The sequence below is a fragment of the Alligator sinensis genome, unplaced genomic scaffold (assembly GCF_000455745.1).
Source record: "Alligator sinensis unplaced genomic scaffold, ASM45574v1 scaffold32_1, whole genome shotgun sequence".
Taxonomy (NCBI): domain Eukaryota; kingdom Metazoa; phylum Chordata; order Crocodylia; family Alligatoridae; genus Alligator; species Alligator sinensis.
Window position 1 is genome coordinate 980,742 of NW_005842409.1, and position 17,906 is coordinate 998,647.

Below are 17,906 nucleotides of genomic sequence, written 5' to 3' on the forward strand. Positions count from 1 at the left end.
CCAGTTCTTAGAGCCAGGGACTCTCTTGAACATGGACATCTCCATTTATAAGACGCAGGTGAAACCATGTGCCATGTGGTGATTCTGGTTAGAACATCAACTCCAGAAAATAATTTCTCCTCTACACAAAAGACAGTGAAGGAAATTGAGTTTTTCTAATTAGAATTATGCTGAACCCTTACAAAAAAGATGCCTGCCAAACTACTTAATGACAGCATTACTGATGGGAGAACAAGGCTATAATTCAGCTCATTAATTGTGGATGCTCTAGTCTTTAACATCCAAATCATTATCAGGTTTTACTATGACTGAAAAAATTAAATAATAATACATTTTGTTTTCTTCAAGCTGTACAGCACTGCAAGCAGTTACCAGAATGACTTAACTTGGTATGTTTGAAAAATAACAGTAAAGCCTCAAGCACATATATTAACAGTGCACTTAAAGGGGCACAGTCTGCTGAAAATTCACACATCTGGCTGTAACTTATTACCTACTATTTTTACACTTAACACCTAAGATTACTATAGCCAAAAGAGATTAGGAGGAGAACAAATTTTTCCAATCTGTTCACTCCACTTATGTGACAATACTTAATGTAGAGCCAGTTCATGTAGAGTCTTTCCACTGCATAATCAGTTAGTTGAACTGGTTCCTGTACTGTTTGTGCAGGTCTTCCATGAAGCATAATGGGAAAGAGAAAATACATTTTAAAATATCAAAATCTAACTGTCAAAACCTCAAAAATTGGCAGGGCCACTTAAATTGAATATAATATCTGAAACTAATACTGATTCTTATTTCTCAAATGAACAGATTTTTAGATGATAAAGGCCTTACGTGTAAACCTAGTGAAGTGCAGTACTGATACACACAAATGAACAGGGAATTTAGTACTGGTGCTTAATTTACTTGCAAAAAAACCCTCTATTCAATAGCTTAAATATACTACATAACATTAACTATCAAATATTATATGGCTTGAAGCAATCACATTATTATCATCGTTTTCTATGAGCAGCAATTAACCTTTTAACATCTAAACAATGAAAAAGGTAATTAAGAACTATGGGTTCCTATAGATGTGCAGGATGTCTGCTCCTACACACTGTAATTAGCATGTTCCAGCAGCCTCGGTGTCTCGTGTATTTAGCATCCCAGCACTTCAAAATGGCAGTTGGGATGCTTTAACTAAAGCTCATTGAACGAGCTTTGGTTAAAGCATCCCTATCGCCATTTTGAAGTGCAGGACACTGAATATATGAGATGCTGCGGGCACTTTAATTAGAGCCACTCTAATTAAAGTCCCCCTCCCTTCGTCCGGCCCCCCCCCCCCTCCCACCCACCACCTTCCCAAAGCATATATAAAGATGCCCTGTGCATGCAGGGGATTATAGCTTGAATTATGGATTGGCAAAGACCTCTCAAATTCTGTTCAATTAAAACTTCACTTCAATAAAGTTTGCCAACCAACTAGAATAAAGCTATTTTAAAAAATTAAACAGCTATTATGTTTTAATTATGCAGCATATAATTATTAATTTTTAAAAAATTATCCACATCACTTCTATGTGGAGAATTTTTTAAACTGATAAAAGATATAATATAACAGGTCAAATCAATCAAAACTTCCTACTGTATCTGGTAAAGCAGACTGAATGGTGTAATTTTCTCTTCTGTGCTGGTAAGTTGAAACCATAATTGGGAAAATGTCTATTAATAAATGCAGTCCTGAAAAGTGCAAAGCACTATGGCGTGAGCCAGCAAAGCATTTAAATAAGTACTTAAGCTTACAAATCATTTTACTGGGATTCAACACTTCTTTGAGTGCTTTCCTGAACCATATCATAATGCTCAGCACCGGGCAAAATTAAATCTGAAATCTGTAAATACCATCTCACGTGCAATCGATTTAATAAATTAGGTCATATGAAAATTAGCAAACTTATTCTCTATCTTTAACTAGTAAATAGGACAATCATATTACAAAAAAAGTCAAGTTTGGGGTTTAAAAATAGGAAAAAAACACAAAATAAAACACCTTATCAAAAATATCTTCTCCCTCGGGAGAAATTAATGCTAAGACTGTTGATAATGTCAAGATCCTTCAGTTCTTTGAGGAGAAAGAGTGAGAAACAAGAATGTATTCTTCACATCACTGACAGACCTCTTGAAAAGGCAGTGTCTTCCTCTTCTCTACTTCCTGTTTTCCATACAGCCAGGGAGAAAGACTGTGGACATGTCACTTTAGACGTATCAAACATCTGTACTTCACTGGCCTAGATAACTCACTACTGAAGTTGGCAAAATAACTAATTCTTCTACCTTTAAACATATTGAGGGATTGTACCAAAATCAACAGGAATATTCACAGAGGAAAACTATATTGCACATAGGTGGTCCATAGAATGGAATTATTTCATAAAGCCTGATCTCAAAAAAGCATTGCATTACCTTTAAAATGTGTGCAGCCTCAGTGTAGACCATTTCTAAAATACAAACACACCTTCAACACAACAGAACTCCATCCTTATCCCACACCCATAATCACTGAAGGGCACCAATTAAATCATGGCACAGAGAAATAAGTACCATCTACCTCATCACCACATAATTTTGGACAGTGCTAAGTTTTTCTTTGGGAATCTTCTCATACAGGCTTGCAGGAGGCTTAAGTCTGATCAGGTTTACTTGCACATGCCTTGTGTTCTAAAAGCCCCTTACCTCCAGGAGCCATGGTTTTAATTTTCTGTCCAGCAAAATATCAAATCCCAAGACTTCAAAGCAGACACTGTCACTTCCTGGAGCTTGCCCTGGTCTGCACATGCGGTAAGCATGAAGGACATGTGGTTCAGCTACTATGAGAGTCTTCACCACTAGTTCCTGTGGGGAATTGTGGGAAAGTTGCATTAGGATATCAGAGCATAATACCAGCATGTTCCGATTTGAATCATAAACTACGTCTTCAAATATGTCTTCTTCTAATGCATTAACGATAAGAGAAATTCAGGGGCTGGACTCGATCCTCCAGGGTCCCTTCCAGCCCAAATGTCTATGAAATCTATGAAATTTTACAGATCCATTGTGGGAACTACAAAAAGGTCTAAGAAATTATTCTTATTTTTTAGAGCAGTCCTACAGAATTACATACAAATCATATTCATTAGGAATTTATCCATATAAAACCTTTTTTTCCCTATGCTACCCATCTTTCATTGCTTTCGTTATGGAGCTCAATATCTTTTATACTGCACACCAAATAGTTATCTCAAGTACTTAAGGAGAAACTGACAGACATTTTATTCATCATTTTTAATATCTCCTCCAAAATGTGGTTCTTCATCACACTGCTTTAAAATAATGAAATGGGATGCTCGCAAACTCTGGGCTTCCAGCAACACTGCTAGTGTTTTGTGGTTTGTTTTGTTTTGGGGGTCTGGAAAGGGTCTGTCTAAGGGAAAAAATAAATGCTTTGAACAAACATGAAAAATCATATGTTTATAAATAAATATTAAGACAGTCAAATATTGAGCTTTCCAAACTTAGTTGCTTTTTAACTGATTATACCACATTTTAGTCTATAAACAGGGTCCAATTTCGTGTGTCTCAGTTGTGAAACCCCAACGGAATCAAGAGTTACAAACGTGAACCTGCCGGTACAATTTAGCCCACAGAGTGAAGAAACACCACACAGTGAATGTAAAGAAATAAGAACATGTTCCCCTGTATTCAGCACCAGTGAGGCCACATCTCGAGTACTGTGTCCAGTTTTGCCCCCCCTACAGAAAGGATGTAGACAAACTGGAGAGAGTCCAGTGCAGGACAATGAAAATGCTTAGAGGGCTGGTCTGAGGAGAGACTCAGGGAACTGGGCTTATTCAGTCTGGAGAAGAGAAGACTGAGAGGGGATTTAATAGCAGCCTTCAGCTACCTAAAGCGGGGCTCCAGAGGATGGAGCTGAACTTTTCTCAATGGTGGCAGATGACTGAACAAGGAGCAGTGCTGAAGAGTGGCAAGTACTCCTCAGCCATGCATGTGTGCACACTGTGAAGAGCATTACTGAGAATTTAGATTAATAAAACCACAAAAACATGCTGGTTTCTAAGCAAAGTCTAGGGACAACAGGTGCCATTCATTCTCTAATTGCACATATATTGAAAAAAAAATCAATAAGTACATGTTAGTTTTATCTTACTGAAATATCACTCCAGAATTTGGAAACATCAAGATGATTTGTTTCTAAAAACTCAGTAAACCATTTTATGGACCGTTTGCTGCCTTTATCTTCTGTTTCATCTCGTTCAAAGTGCTCATTATGTTTATTCACAGAGTAGTTGGTCAGATGCATATACAGTTGGCTCTGCAAACAGGGAAGAAAACGAGATTGCCTCCTGAACAACAGACCCAGAATCACTGGTTTATTTAAAAAACAAATTTCAAAAGCTATGTATATGAAAATTAAATATGTTCACGTTAACAGTGATATACTGTAACTTATTTTTATTAAATAGATGCTTTCATATTTTGGGTTTTAGATATCATTTACTGAAATAAACCTATAGTCCAAATATTATTAGATGAAAATTGAAAACAACTGGCTTTTAGAAGATTTAATATACTGACTATCATGGGCCTAATCTCACAGAACACTTAAAGAGGGTTTTAAATGTAAACCAATGGAACTACTGAAAGACTCAGGGACCCAATCAAGTAAGATTTCTTCCACCAGTGCTTCAAAGAAAACCTGGCAAACTCCAATCAATAACGATAGGAGAATTTCAGCAGCATGTGGGGTGCCTTCAAATCCATGTTATCAGTATCTGTGAAGAGGTACTTGGATTCTCTACCAGGAAACATCAAGACTGATTTTATAAAAATGACCAGGAGATCCAAGGATTGATCAACCACAAGTGCCAGGCCTTTTGTTCTTGGCAGAAAAGCAATGCCACGCAAAAGAAATTGAGTCACCAACAAGCCAAGGCAGAGGTCCAAAGAAGGACCCATGATATGAAGAACAAATGGTGAGAAAACAAGGCAAAGGAAATTCAACATCTCACTGACATCTACAATGTCAGCACCACCAAAAGCCATTTACAGTCCAGGCATCCAGGGATCAACCCCCTGGAGACCCAAGGATGCAGGGCACCTGAACAAGGAAAGGGGAGCCATCAACATTCATTGGAAAGGGCATTTTGAAGACCTTTTCAATGTTGTTGACTAGAGTGTTCTCAACTCCATCCTGCAATACCCAGTCAGAGACTATCTTGGAATCCCTCTAACTCCTGATGAGGTGAGGAAAGCCATCAAGCAGATGAAGAATGACAAGACCCCTAAAGCTGATGGAATCCATGCCCAAATCACCAAGCAGAGGGGACAGGATCTCCCCTCCCAGCTCCATGTCCTCATCTTAAGGATCTAGAAACATAAGGAAATTCCATATGACCTCAGGGATGTCACGATCATGACAGTGTTCAAGGAAGGAAATAAGTCCAACTGTGGAAATTACAGAGGGATCGCCTTTCTGTCTACCAAAGGAAAGATCATTGCAAGAACCCTCCTGAAAAGTGCTGTGCAGGATCCTTCTGAAGTACAGATGCCAACCAAAATTCATCACCGTTCTTTCCCTGCTCCATAACAGCATGCGAGTAGTGGTTCTCAATAATGAATCTATCACAGATCTCTTTCAGGTTAAGTTGGAAGTTAAAGCAAGGCTGCATCATTGCAACAACACTCTTCTTGATGTTCCTTACCACAGAGTGGAGCTAACCTACCAAATGGACTGTAAGCTGTTTAAATCTCAGCCAACTCTAAGCCAAAATCAAGACTATCCTAACATCAATTGCTGAGCTCCAGTACACTGATGATGCTATAGCGTGTGCTCACTCAGAAGCAGACCTACAGGCAATCACTGACATCTTTACTGAGGCATACAAGAAAGTGGGATTGATGCTTAACTTTTAAAAGATTAAGATCCTCCATTGACAAGTTCTTAATAAGCAGTCTGCAGCTCCAGCAATTCAGATTCACAATGAGACTGTGGGGAACACTGAATATTTTCCATACCTCAGAAGCTCTCTCTCATAGAAGGCAAACATCGACAAAGAAATTCAACATCGCCTCAAATGTGTAAGTGTAGCCTTCAGCTGCCTCAGAAAACAGATGTTCAAAGATTGTGACATCAGATTTGAAACCAAGGTCATGGTTTATCAAGCAGTCACGATCCCAACCCTACTGTACGGAGCTGAGACATGGACCATGTACAAGAGACATCTCAAGCTGCTGGAGAAGTACCTGCGGAAGATGCTTCAAATCCAGAGGGAAGATGCACCACATTAGCATTCTCCCACAAGCGAACACCACGAGTATCAAGGGGGTGATCATCCAACATCAACTTCACTGGGCTGGCCATGTTATCTAGATGTCCAACTCCAGATTCCCAATGCAAGTGTTATTATCCCAGCAGTCAAGGCATATGCTCAAGAAGAAGGCAAAGAAAGTGCTTCAAGGATGTACTCAAGGCCAACTTGAAGAAATTCAGTATTGACATCAACTGATGGAAGCAAATCATCAAAGACCACCCCAAATGGAGGAAGAGTCTGCTGCAAGGATCTCAGTACTTTGAAATCTTATGATGACAACAGGAGATGAAAAAGGGAGCAACAGAAACAGCGTGATGCAGACCAAATCAAGAACTCAAACCCACCCACTTCACACAAACATGTACCCAAGCTACATCAGAGTTTGGCAATCGGGTCTCATCAGCCATCTTTGGACCCACAGATAAGACAATCATGGAAGACAATCATCCTCTACTGCAAGCGATTGCCAATGTCTTACTCAACTGGACTGCACCAACCTATCCCTGTGGGAGGTTCCCAGTGTGTTTGCTCAATATGGGCCATGTGTTTTACAGTCATACTCAGAGTTGGCTGCATTTAATCAACTTCATAGTTGGTTTCCATTACTGAGCACACGCTGCTTTTGGAGGCAGTTTAATGACAGACAATGTGCTTAATGAGGTTTCCTTCTATGCAAATATAAGACAAGGAGCTTTTCACCCCTCTGCTGACAGGGGAGAGGGGAAAACTCATCTTATATTCGAGTAAATATGGTACTTTGTTGGACTGGACCTATATAGGTTGTCTTTACAAGTCCAATACATTTAAAAAATAAATAAATAAAAATAAAAAAATTTGTAGAAAGCAACTAACATAACGCACCAAGTGGCTAAATTGAATATTACAGCTTCTCTCTCAAAAATATCTTCTATCTGTAAACTTTCACCTCCCACCCTTGCCTTCGTCAGTAATGCTCATCGTTAACTACTGGCCCCCAAACATCAGAGGCAGGGAAATTCCAAGGCACTCACACACTGACACACAGCCAAATCATTGTTTGTTCTAGTTATATATGGAAATATATAAATAGATTCAGATCAGTTATGTTTTGCAATAGAACATGGAAGCAGACTGGGGAGTTTGGAGGGACACTAGACTCCTATAAGATTAGCAAGGAAATAAACAGACTGAACAGAAGCAAAATCTGTTAAAAAGCTGAAAACAAATTAGCGGCTATTTTTAAATTAAGACTTTTAAATGCTAAGATTTCTTGTTTCCCAAGATATCATTTTAAACTAGCCTAGACACACATTTATATTTGTGTTCTTCAAAAACATGCATTGATCTATACTACTGCTGGACTACTTCTACTATTTCCACTATCACTATGACAAATATCTGTTATAGCATATTATTTGCTTAAGGGCCAGTTTATATTACTACAACCTTTCTGCCTCAGTTCCATTAGAAAGGACCCAAATAAAACCACCATTCCCACACATCATTTTATTATTTTACTCATTACTTATACGTTTGGAAAAAAAAAATCAACAGAACTGAATAACCCAATTTCAAGTTACTTTCCTAATTGCTGGATTATCACAACAAATACATTTTCTGCTATGGTTTCTCATGCTGTTTTAGGAATCAGATCAAGGCCATAGGCTTGAATAACATTTTTCCATAAAAAAGTATCCTGTTAAACAAATAGGTATTTTGCAGACCACAAAGGATTAAAAGAAAATGTTGTGAAATAATGCAACTGCTTTGCTCTGAAAATGTCTGGATTATAAAAATATTATTAGATAGAGATGAGCCAGATTACTAAAAAGCACTTTATGAAACCAATGCATAATGACATTAACAGGTTTGAGAACAGAGCAGAGCTATCTTCTAAAGTACATGCAACAAAAAAACATGCCGACAAAGCTAGAAAAAAGCATACTGATGATGTAGGCAATGTCAGAAAGTATCAGAACTGGCTGTTCCTCTTCTTCCTGTGCTCTGTTACAGAGCATATTTCAGTGTTATTGGTGCTACATTATTATGAACAATACAAAGAAAATTCAAAGCAATTTATACTGAATATGAACTTTGGTAATTACATGCAAAAGCAAAGGAGACTGTTGCATTAGTTGATGAATATCACCTGAAGCAAGGGACAAATAACTTTATGCTATGTACTGTAAGGAATCATACAAACAGTAACACAAGCACTAATCTGGAGTTCAAGTATCAGATCGATGACTACCATGTAAAATACTAAAGTGCTCTCTTACTGTTCTAAATAAAATACTAAGATTCTGCTAGGACTGTGTTGGTAGCACGGGAAGAAGGTATCTTCTCTGGGCAGCAGCTGACGAAATATGATGCCTGGATACAGAATGGCAGCAGTGTACAGGGAAGCCCTGACTGGCTGACCCAGACTGCTCAGGGTCAGCCTGGCTCTCCATGCAACACAATATGAGAAGGTTGAAGGGGACACATTCTGCTCCCTGCTTGGCTGGAGGAGTGCAGTCCAACGAGCAACACCCAGTCTCCCAAGAAGCATGGGGAGGAGAGGCAGGAGCAAAGAACCCTGGGATCCAAGATGGAGGACTGTACTGTGGCTTCTCTCAGAAGAGAATGCGTATAGACATCCCCTCTCCCAAGAGAAACTCTGAGAGTGATTTAATCCTGATACCAGGTTGTTTTTCTCCTGGAATGGCCACTTTTGCTCTAGAAGAAAAAAACCTCAAGTTCTGTACACTTGAGGTTTCTCCTGGGTGAGCAGCAACTCCTAAGGAGAAACAGAACGTCTGTACATGGCCAAAGTAGTAAACGGACCTCAACATACACGGATTCCTGGGATGCCTTCAAATAACTTGTTTCTCAACAAGTTTCTAAGATCAGTTGTCAATGTGGTCAACTTCAATTCTTCTTCTCTAGATCTGAATATTAAAAAATGCGGTCTTTTTTCCCCCTATGCTTAGAAATATTACATCCTTTAGACACAAAAGTAGTTCTAAATTTAGAACAAGTATAATTTAAAACTGCTACCATTTATAAGCAATAACGAGGCTATGTAATTGTGTTCTTGCACAGCAGAGCAATAATGAGTTAAATGTTTAAAATACTATTTTTCTTTCATTTTAATTATTCAGTTTTTGCCTGACAATGCAAAAGTCCTGTTTGACAAACATTAAACTAACTGCTTTTTGCTTCTACATACCAGATACCTGACATCTGATTAACACCATATTCACATCTAAGTTTATAACAGATGCATTCATATGAATTTATACTTACCAAATTTGAGTCACTGGGTGGATGGTATTTCTCTGTGCCCATTCTCACAAGTCCATCATGATATAAAAATATTTTTAATGGATCGCAGGAGGTTACCAGAATGTACACTCGTAAATCAAACTTGTAACCTTCCATAAGAAAGGGTTTGTCAAGGTATTCCTGGACAATCAAGTGGTCCTGAGCTTGTATTTTTTCCCCATTTCTTATCAGAGAGATTCTGGTTAAAAATACAAAAGTTAATTTAAAAAACCTAATACGTTACAACTCTTTGAAGCACAGTTTAATAGTTGTTTAGTTAGTAGGCCAGTTAATGCCATTATCAGGAGAGAGAGAGAAAAATGCACCACTCACATACTGTAAAGGATAAAGACGAAATAACAGTACTTCAGTGGGATGAAGAAAATCAGTGTACCATTTTAAATGAACTTCCTGCTCTCTCCACTTCAACAAGTTGAAATAGTGGGCTTCCCCTCTACTTCTCCAAATAGTTAGGCGAAGTGACCAGTCACTGGCTTTTAAAATTATTTCTTCCCTAGCATCTCTTTGAACCGGCTTCCATTCTTTCCTCAGTAGGTGATGTGTCTGAGATCCACTTTTTGATGGAGATTTCAATGCAAAATGATTTTGACCAGACTGGTTGCAAAGTAAAGTACCACTCAACATGAGTAAGGATGCTCCCATCTCCCCTCCTCCCACAATTTACACTTTGTTCACAGACTGGAAAATGTCCATCATTGACACATACAGAATTTTAAATAGATTTAATATTTAAACTATTTAACTAATATTTAAACTAAAAATGTTTTCCAGTATTTTTCAACTTTCTGAATTCTCATGGCTTTGTTACTTTAATTCCAACCTGTAGTATTTTTAACTTACACTTTAAGATACAGCACTTTAATGAGCTAGAGTTGGAAAGCCCTGTTTTCCCACACATCAGGTACCCACCTTTGTGCCATTCCTCTTAATTGCACTGTTTCATCTTTCTCCTTAGCTTCTCTATAGTGTTGTCCTTACCAAGAGGACTGGAAAAATAAAGCATGGTGGGAAAACAAATTATTGGTCTTTGAGTACTACTGTATTATGTTTTGCTGAATTTATTTATAAATTTGCTGAATTTATTTATAAATTAAATTATAATTTAACTCCAGCCCATTAAAACCTTTTAAAATATAAAAGGATGGAATTAAAGTAAAAAAACTAAAAGAATTCTGGGTTAAGACTAAAGCAGTGATATTTCTGTCTCCTGTTTTTCTGCTAACATCCCATACCACTATTCTGGGTCCTGTATGCATAGTATTTAGCTTACTGTATTTATGTTAAAGGAATTGTGATCCTGAGATATATTTGAGCCATATCAGAAAAAGCTTTCTGTAATAGTGACCAACTCAAAACTACATCAAGGCTCCCCCATTTACTATTTCCTCTTAATCTTATATCACAACTCACATTGCTTTGTAAGCCTTTATCAAATATGTGAGCCTCCATATGCAGAAGTTACCACTCTCATAGTAACCTTTTGTTAATGCAAAATTCCCAGTTCATGTTGTCAGTATCAAGGGATACAGCAAAGACATTAAAACTCAAATGCTGCCATTACTTAGAATGAATGTTTTTCTATAAAAACTTTATATTTCTGTATGGAACCCATACATAATATATTTAATTTCTGGTTTAACATTCAACCTACCCATGCCCCATTGCACCATTAGCTGGTTTGATTATGAAAGTTTTCTGTCTGCGTTTCTTCTTCAGCTCCTTTACATAGTTTTGAAACTGTGTATATTCTGCAGGAAAGATCCATGTTCGAGGAATAAAACTGTATTCCTGAGGCTGACACTTGATCATTCTGCAAAAAAAGGAAAACTAAGATTAAAAGCTTTTTATTGTTTTTCCAAGTGTATACTTGTTACATTCAATCTACTGAACAGGGTTCCAAACAGGGACTTTGAAGAGAAAGTTCACTGACAAAATACAATAATAGTAAAATAGCAAACCAAAGTCTAATATCAGTTTGGAATAGCACCCTACAATGTATTAATATCCATACTAAACAAACAACAATAGGGAAGCATACTGTATTTTTGCCAACTGTATCCATGGACTCATTTCTTCTAATCTAAGGAAATATCTCAGGTAATAAAACTCCTTAATGCTATTGTATTTGCATTGGTTTGAAATATGAAAACATACAGTAGACAATGTGATCACAGAGGCTTCTCCTCTTGGCAAAGAGCCTTCCTTTTTCATTTAATTCTCTAAAGCTGGTGGCAATGGTTTGGCAAGTATATTATCTTAATGTCTGTATCTATGTGGGACATAAAGGTTAGGAAGACCCAATAAAAACCAATTTTGAATCTCCAAGATAGACAGAGACAAAATGTGGCTGGGATGAAGAAGAGGATTTAGGCCATAAGAAATTTATTTATGAAAACAAACAAAAAATATTCATTTAAAATATAGTTTAAATGTAGATTAAAATAATAGAAGCACCCTGAGGTAACTAGAAGCGAAGGTGCTGCAGGGGCACACAACCTAACAAGCCACACCATTTTGTATATGCATTAAAACAACCAAAACAGCAGGGAAAACAAGATAACTCATCTTTGGTTCCAACTCATTGGAATCAAGGACCCACACTAAGATTTTAAGTATCCAAAAGAAAGGAAGAAAGAAAAGAAAGAAATAACAAAATCTAATCAAAGTTAAAGAACCACGAGGAATGATCCATCCTGATGGAACAAAGCATATGATGAGTCTGCCCCACTGGCTGGAAGCAAATGCGGCACTCAGCACATCATAGTCCCACTCTTTGAATGTTTAGAGCCATGAGGAAAACAGCAGGGATCATGACAGAGTATCTATAAGTAGTGTGACAAGGCATCACCAATTCCAACTGCACCCGTGACATACTGTACTCTAAGGGTATGCCTAGGTTTCACATTCCAATGCATGGCAGAGATATCTGAGCTAGCTTTAAACAAGTTAACTGGGTAGTGGCAGCACCTTCTGCCTGATCTGATAAACCTTCTAGTCTGCAAGCATAGACATATCAGGACACCACAAAACATGCAGAGCTCACTTGAAGAAGCAGAAGTTTAAAAAATGACCCAACTCTGCCATATGGTTCAAGTACTGTGCGTTGTTTACCTACGCTGCCATATGGTTCAAGTACTGTGCGTTGTTTGCTCGTTTCTTATTTTTAATCATTACAACATTACACAGTTAATTTTAACAGCTATTAATAGATTAGATGCAGTTACACTCCCACTCTGCCAATGGAAAAAAATAGGGTCAGGATGACTTGGATGTCAGTGGCCTTATAGTATCATTGCAGCATTTCATGCCTAATTATGAAAAGCTGAAACACTCCTCACATATCATAGGACAGTTCCGCTTCTCATTGCCTTACTTAATAAAAGAGCTGTCAAGCGCATCTGTAAGATTAGGACTGGAGCCAAGACCTTAAAATACTGGTACAATAGCTACACTGTCACCAAATCCTTCAGCTAATTATACAATAACACTATAGAAACCACAATGGCCACTATAATTTATGTATTGCACTATATTCAACACACTCACAGCTTTAATTGTGACTAGCTGATCTACAAATTGTAACTGGTGAAAACCTTATACAGATTACTCAGTGCTAAGTCAATTCATATTGACTAATTAAGCAGAAATATTTTAATTATACTGCTAGTCACTAAATACAGAAATATATTCTGGCCTTGCTGGTTTGCTAGCTTATCTAACAAGATTTTTTGTTATTTTATTATTTAACTCAAGAAAGGACTTTGTATTTTGTGTCACATTTTGTCCTGCCATCAAAAAGTCAAAAGATGTACAACTGAAGGTGTTTTATATAACAGACAGAAGAAAACGTAATGCTGCTGTTACCATTGTTTAACTACATAACAGATTTAAATATTCAGCTTTACTGGCTGCATATAGTTTCAGTCATTATAATATTGGTGCTACTATAGGACTACAAATTCTTTAACACAAAAAAATGTTGTGCTTTGCATTAAACTCAGCAGGCTGCCAGTAATTAACAATACAAAACTGACATCTTAATTATATTTTATATGACTTGGTAACCACTTATATCTAGCATGAAAATTTAAAACTTATTTGATTTTTACTCTCATTATGACCCCAATCAGGAAAGCACTCAAATACATGATTAAGCACTCCTCTGAACCAAGACCACATAACTGAAACCCACTTTTGTGTCATTCCTTTTCAGCACACTGTTCCAACCTCCTCTTCAATCTGTCTACAGTACTTACCAAGAGGACTGAAAAATATACCACAGTGGAAAAACAAGTTATTGTTCTTTGATTGCAATTCTAAGTAAAGCTAGTGGTCAGACTGTGTGCACTTCATCCAAGAGTGCTTTCCTCTTCAAAATGAATGAGATGTGTTAAGGACAACATTTAAATGGCCTAAACATATTTCCTCACTAAGTCTCACTCTTAACTTGTTTCAGTAACTTTTCAGAGAGGGGAAGGGGGTGGTATATGAGAACAGACAGGCATAATTAAGCTGATCTTGATCCACGGTAACAGAATTTTAAAATGTTTTGGTGCCTCCATTCCTTTCTCAGTTACCCGAAACATCTTGCTCTTATAACTTCTTTAAATAAGAAGTATGTTTACACAAGTATTTATGGACTTGAAGACCCAGGAAGTCCATTCCACTTCTGGCTCTATTATACTGAGTTATGTGCTTTTGTTTTCTTTACTGTAGTGCTATGATTAACCCTCCTTGAAAATGTTAATCACATTGGTCTTCTTTTGCTATTAGTTTACTCTTTTCCCATCCGCTCAATTCATCCTCCCCTTCACCCTTTGCTGCCAGGTTGCTTTCTTTCTCTCACCTTGTACCTGCTTGTCCCTTTCCACCCCCACTTCCCCCAGACCCCCCAATGAACTCCCCTTGCCATTTTTGCCTAATGATCTAGTTTTCTGCCTGGAAATTCCTCTCTTGCTGTTGACATTGATCTTCAAGTGTGACTTCTGCTTCCTTTCTTTCTCCTTGGTAGTACTGGCATCTCAAAAGCAACTACCTGCATTCTTGTGCCCCGTTCCCACATCTTCAGACTGTTCTTTGCAATGAACATGGTTGAAGTAGCTGGAAATGAAGAACTCACACTATACAACTACACAGCTCTCCACAGACTCTCAACAATGCTTCCATGACCTCTCTATGGTCCAAAAACCACATTACCATATGCATTATTTGAAGTCATTTTGACTGACATGGGCACCAAAACATTCCTAAATCTCTATTTATAAAATAATTATATAAAAGACTTAGAATATTTGTGCACAAACATGTATATTTTGATTCATTTTGCTTTAAGCACATTTAATACAAATATATCAAATTGTTGGAAAGAAACAAATGCACACTATTAATACAGCATATAATCTTTCATACAATTTAGAACTGTAAATCAATAGCTATCTTGTGTTCACTTATTCCGCATTGCTAAATGTAAACAAAAAGTATTTATAATAAAATAAATTTTCACTTCTAGATGGCATTTCAACTGAGCATGTGAAAATACTATTGCACCTACTAGAAAAGGCTGTCTCTTTCACACCATTTAGATCTCAACACCTCCCAGGATGTAAATGTTGACAGGTACTATTATATTCATTTTATAAAGGAATGAACAGAAGCTAAAGAAGTTTAGTCTAAGGCACAGGTGGGCAAAGTCTGGCCCATGGGCCAGATCGGCAGACTCCATTTCCCAGCAGCCCCTGCCTGCATCACTGTGGCCAGTTTCCATGGAGACCCCAGCAGCTGAAGGGCCATGACAACATGGGGGCAGGGTTTCCATGGAGACTGGCCCTAGCAGGGCTGGCAGGGTGGAGAGCTGCTCCAGGGCCCAGGCTGGGATCCTGCGGTGGGGACAGCGTGGTCCAGAGCCAGGTCAGAGCTCAGATCTGCTGCCTGCAAACCGCTGCTTGGGTTGCTGGGAAATGTAGTCTGGCCACCAGCTGGATCCACCATTTTGCCCACCCCTAAAGCCACTAGCAAAACTCAGAAAAGACACCAATAGGGACCTTTTTACAGAACTGCATTGGGAATTTAATTGCTTATTAATTCATAATGTCTGCAAGAACCACATCACTGAGTCCCTAAGCAATGAACTATTTTATGCTTAGTCTTAATGTTTAATCACCTTTTTTCTCTGTTTACAAGAAACATGCTTAGTATAACATTCCCCCAAATTAACATCCTACTTTTTCTATTTGTGGTTGCTTAAGCCCCAAGTCTTTACATATTATTTGGGATAAAGTTTATTCTAAAACTTTTCTCTTATACTTTGATTTACTTGCTTGCCTTTTCCTTTAAAGAAAGGATTCAGCAATAACATTATGCTCTGGACATTTTGTTGCTTTTATTTGCAAAATACAGTATTCAATTTCTGCTTGTCCTACTGTTAGGGTAACACTGGTACCCCAGTCTCAACAGAACACAAGAGCTGTTATATTGCAAGTGTAATTGTCAGCAAATGACCTGCAAAACTGGGTAAATAGAAGCTCTGCTGAAAAAAAAGCACAACTGAACGATGACAAATAAAACCAGGTACGCCTGATTCTACAAAACAAATAGGGAAACAATAGAGCAGAAGAGACCATACAGAGCAGAAAAGCAAGAGGCAAGAAATATATACTCTATACATCTTCATAAACTTTAACAGCAATCAGAAACAAAAGCCAGTCTACATACTGCAGTATTTCCAGTTGTATTTCGCGACTCCTTCTTGTTTTAGACCCCATTTTGCCCATTTCAGGCAGTCTTGAGGTATATGTTGCTTTGAAAACTGCCAATTATTAAATCAAATGCGGAGTCACAAAGCTGAGATTGTAAAAAAGAGACTTGATTTATCCTTTCTATAAATCTGTTGACTTTAATGTTACAGAGAAACAACTGTTCCAAAATTATTTCTGTGTAAGAAATTGTTTCTATAGTATTAAGAGCACCTCAAAAGATTTTCACATTCATTATTTTGATATTGGGTCCTATCCTTAGAACGAAAAGCTCTTTACCTGAACCTGAAAATAGCACATGCATGGTAACTAAGGTTCTGTTTTTTCTGTTATTTTTGGGGGGGGTTTAACTAATTTAAGAAATTCAGACTTAAAGCAGTATGCATATCATACCACTGCCTGTCATGCTGACCAACACTAGTACATTGTTATTTATCCGTATCCATTTGCTATCTCAGATTTTATACCAGGATTATTAGCTCTGTGGGGCAGTGACTGTCTGTGTTCTATATTCATGCAGAAATTGGAGGGGGACATCAAAGAAGCCGGGGTTGTGGACAGGCAACAAAGGGGCAGAGAGGGAAAGGGGGACAGGCAGCAGAGGTCAAAGAGGTGCAGGGGGCAGACACGGGAACAGGGAGGCGCAAAGTGGAGCAGGGGACAAGTGACAGGGCATAGGCATGAGGAGGCAAGGCATAGTGGGGCAAGGGACAGAGGTCTGGCCCTCACCCCCTGCTGCCACCTCCCCCACCACACTGGGGGATTGTGGGGAAGCATTCAAGACAACCCCCCAGTAACTAGATTATATACACGGAAAATTATAATGAGTTCATAAATTTCCATGTATAGACTCTAATTATGGGGGGATGTCTTGAATTCAGTCATCTTGAATGTGGGTAAATATGGTTACATTCCTTATTTGCACTGCCAACTCATCAACCAGTAAAAGCATGGTAGTTCCACTGAGTTCAAAGTAACTGCCAGTTTGCACCAAGTGAAGCTTTGGTTGACTACCTTGGATGGATATGAATAATGAAAAAAAAGTAACTACAGCTTTAGAAAAGGAGGTGTCAAAAAGTAAGGACTGTTTTCTTAATATAAACAATGAGATGCTTTATTACATGTATAAATATGATCTACACGAGATTATAAAAGATAACCACTAGCTATTTTAAACAGATAATATGTTTTAAGGGGTCAGCCATTCATTCATCTATTTAAATTCTCTGCCCCACTACTCTTGGTCTGCTAATGAATATACATGAATATACTGGATCTGGTATTGGCAACGGGGGATGACATGGTAGGGGACCTACAGATCGGTAGCCATCTGGGGGACAGTGACCACCTAATAATAGAATTCACCATAAGACGTCAAGTGGGTAAGGTAACTAGTAGGGTGAAAGTGCTAGACTTTAGGAAAGCTGATTTCAATGAACTCAGGCAATTAGTCAAGGACGCACTGCAGAGTAGGAGTTTTGAAGTGATG

General features: G+C 38.0%; 1 protein-coding gene across 9 annotated transcripts in view; it reads right to left on the minus strand.

Annotated features, from left to right (window-relative positions):
• TTLL7 (tubulin tyrosine ligase like 7) overlaps positions 1 to 17,906 on the minus strand; it is a 131,368-nt gene that overhangs the window by 74,471 nt on the left and 38,991 nt on the right. For 6 of the 9 annotated variants that reach the window (XR_003095586.1, XR_003095585.1, XR_003095587.1 and 3 more), the window contains exons 6-9: positions 11,317 to 11,475; positions 9,627 to 9,843; positions 4,196 to 4,360; positions 2,725 to 2,883 (exon numbers count right to left, since the gene is read on the minus strand). Coding sequence is in view for 6 of the 9 variants with exons in the window: in XM_025211529.1 (XP_025067314.1) it covers positions 2,725 to 2,883; positions 4,196 to 4,360; positions 9,627 to 9,843; positions 11,317 to 11,475 (700 nt within the window). In the remaining 3 variants the exon portion in view is untranslated. Of the gene's footprint in view, positions 1 to 2,724; positions 2,884 to 4,195; positions 4,361 to 9,626; positions 9,844 to 10,574; positions 10,652 to 11,316; positions 11,476 to 17,906 lie in introns of those variants that run through there. The other 3 variants (XM_025211531.1, XM_025211527.1, XM_025211528.1) reach the window with 3 other exon arrangements.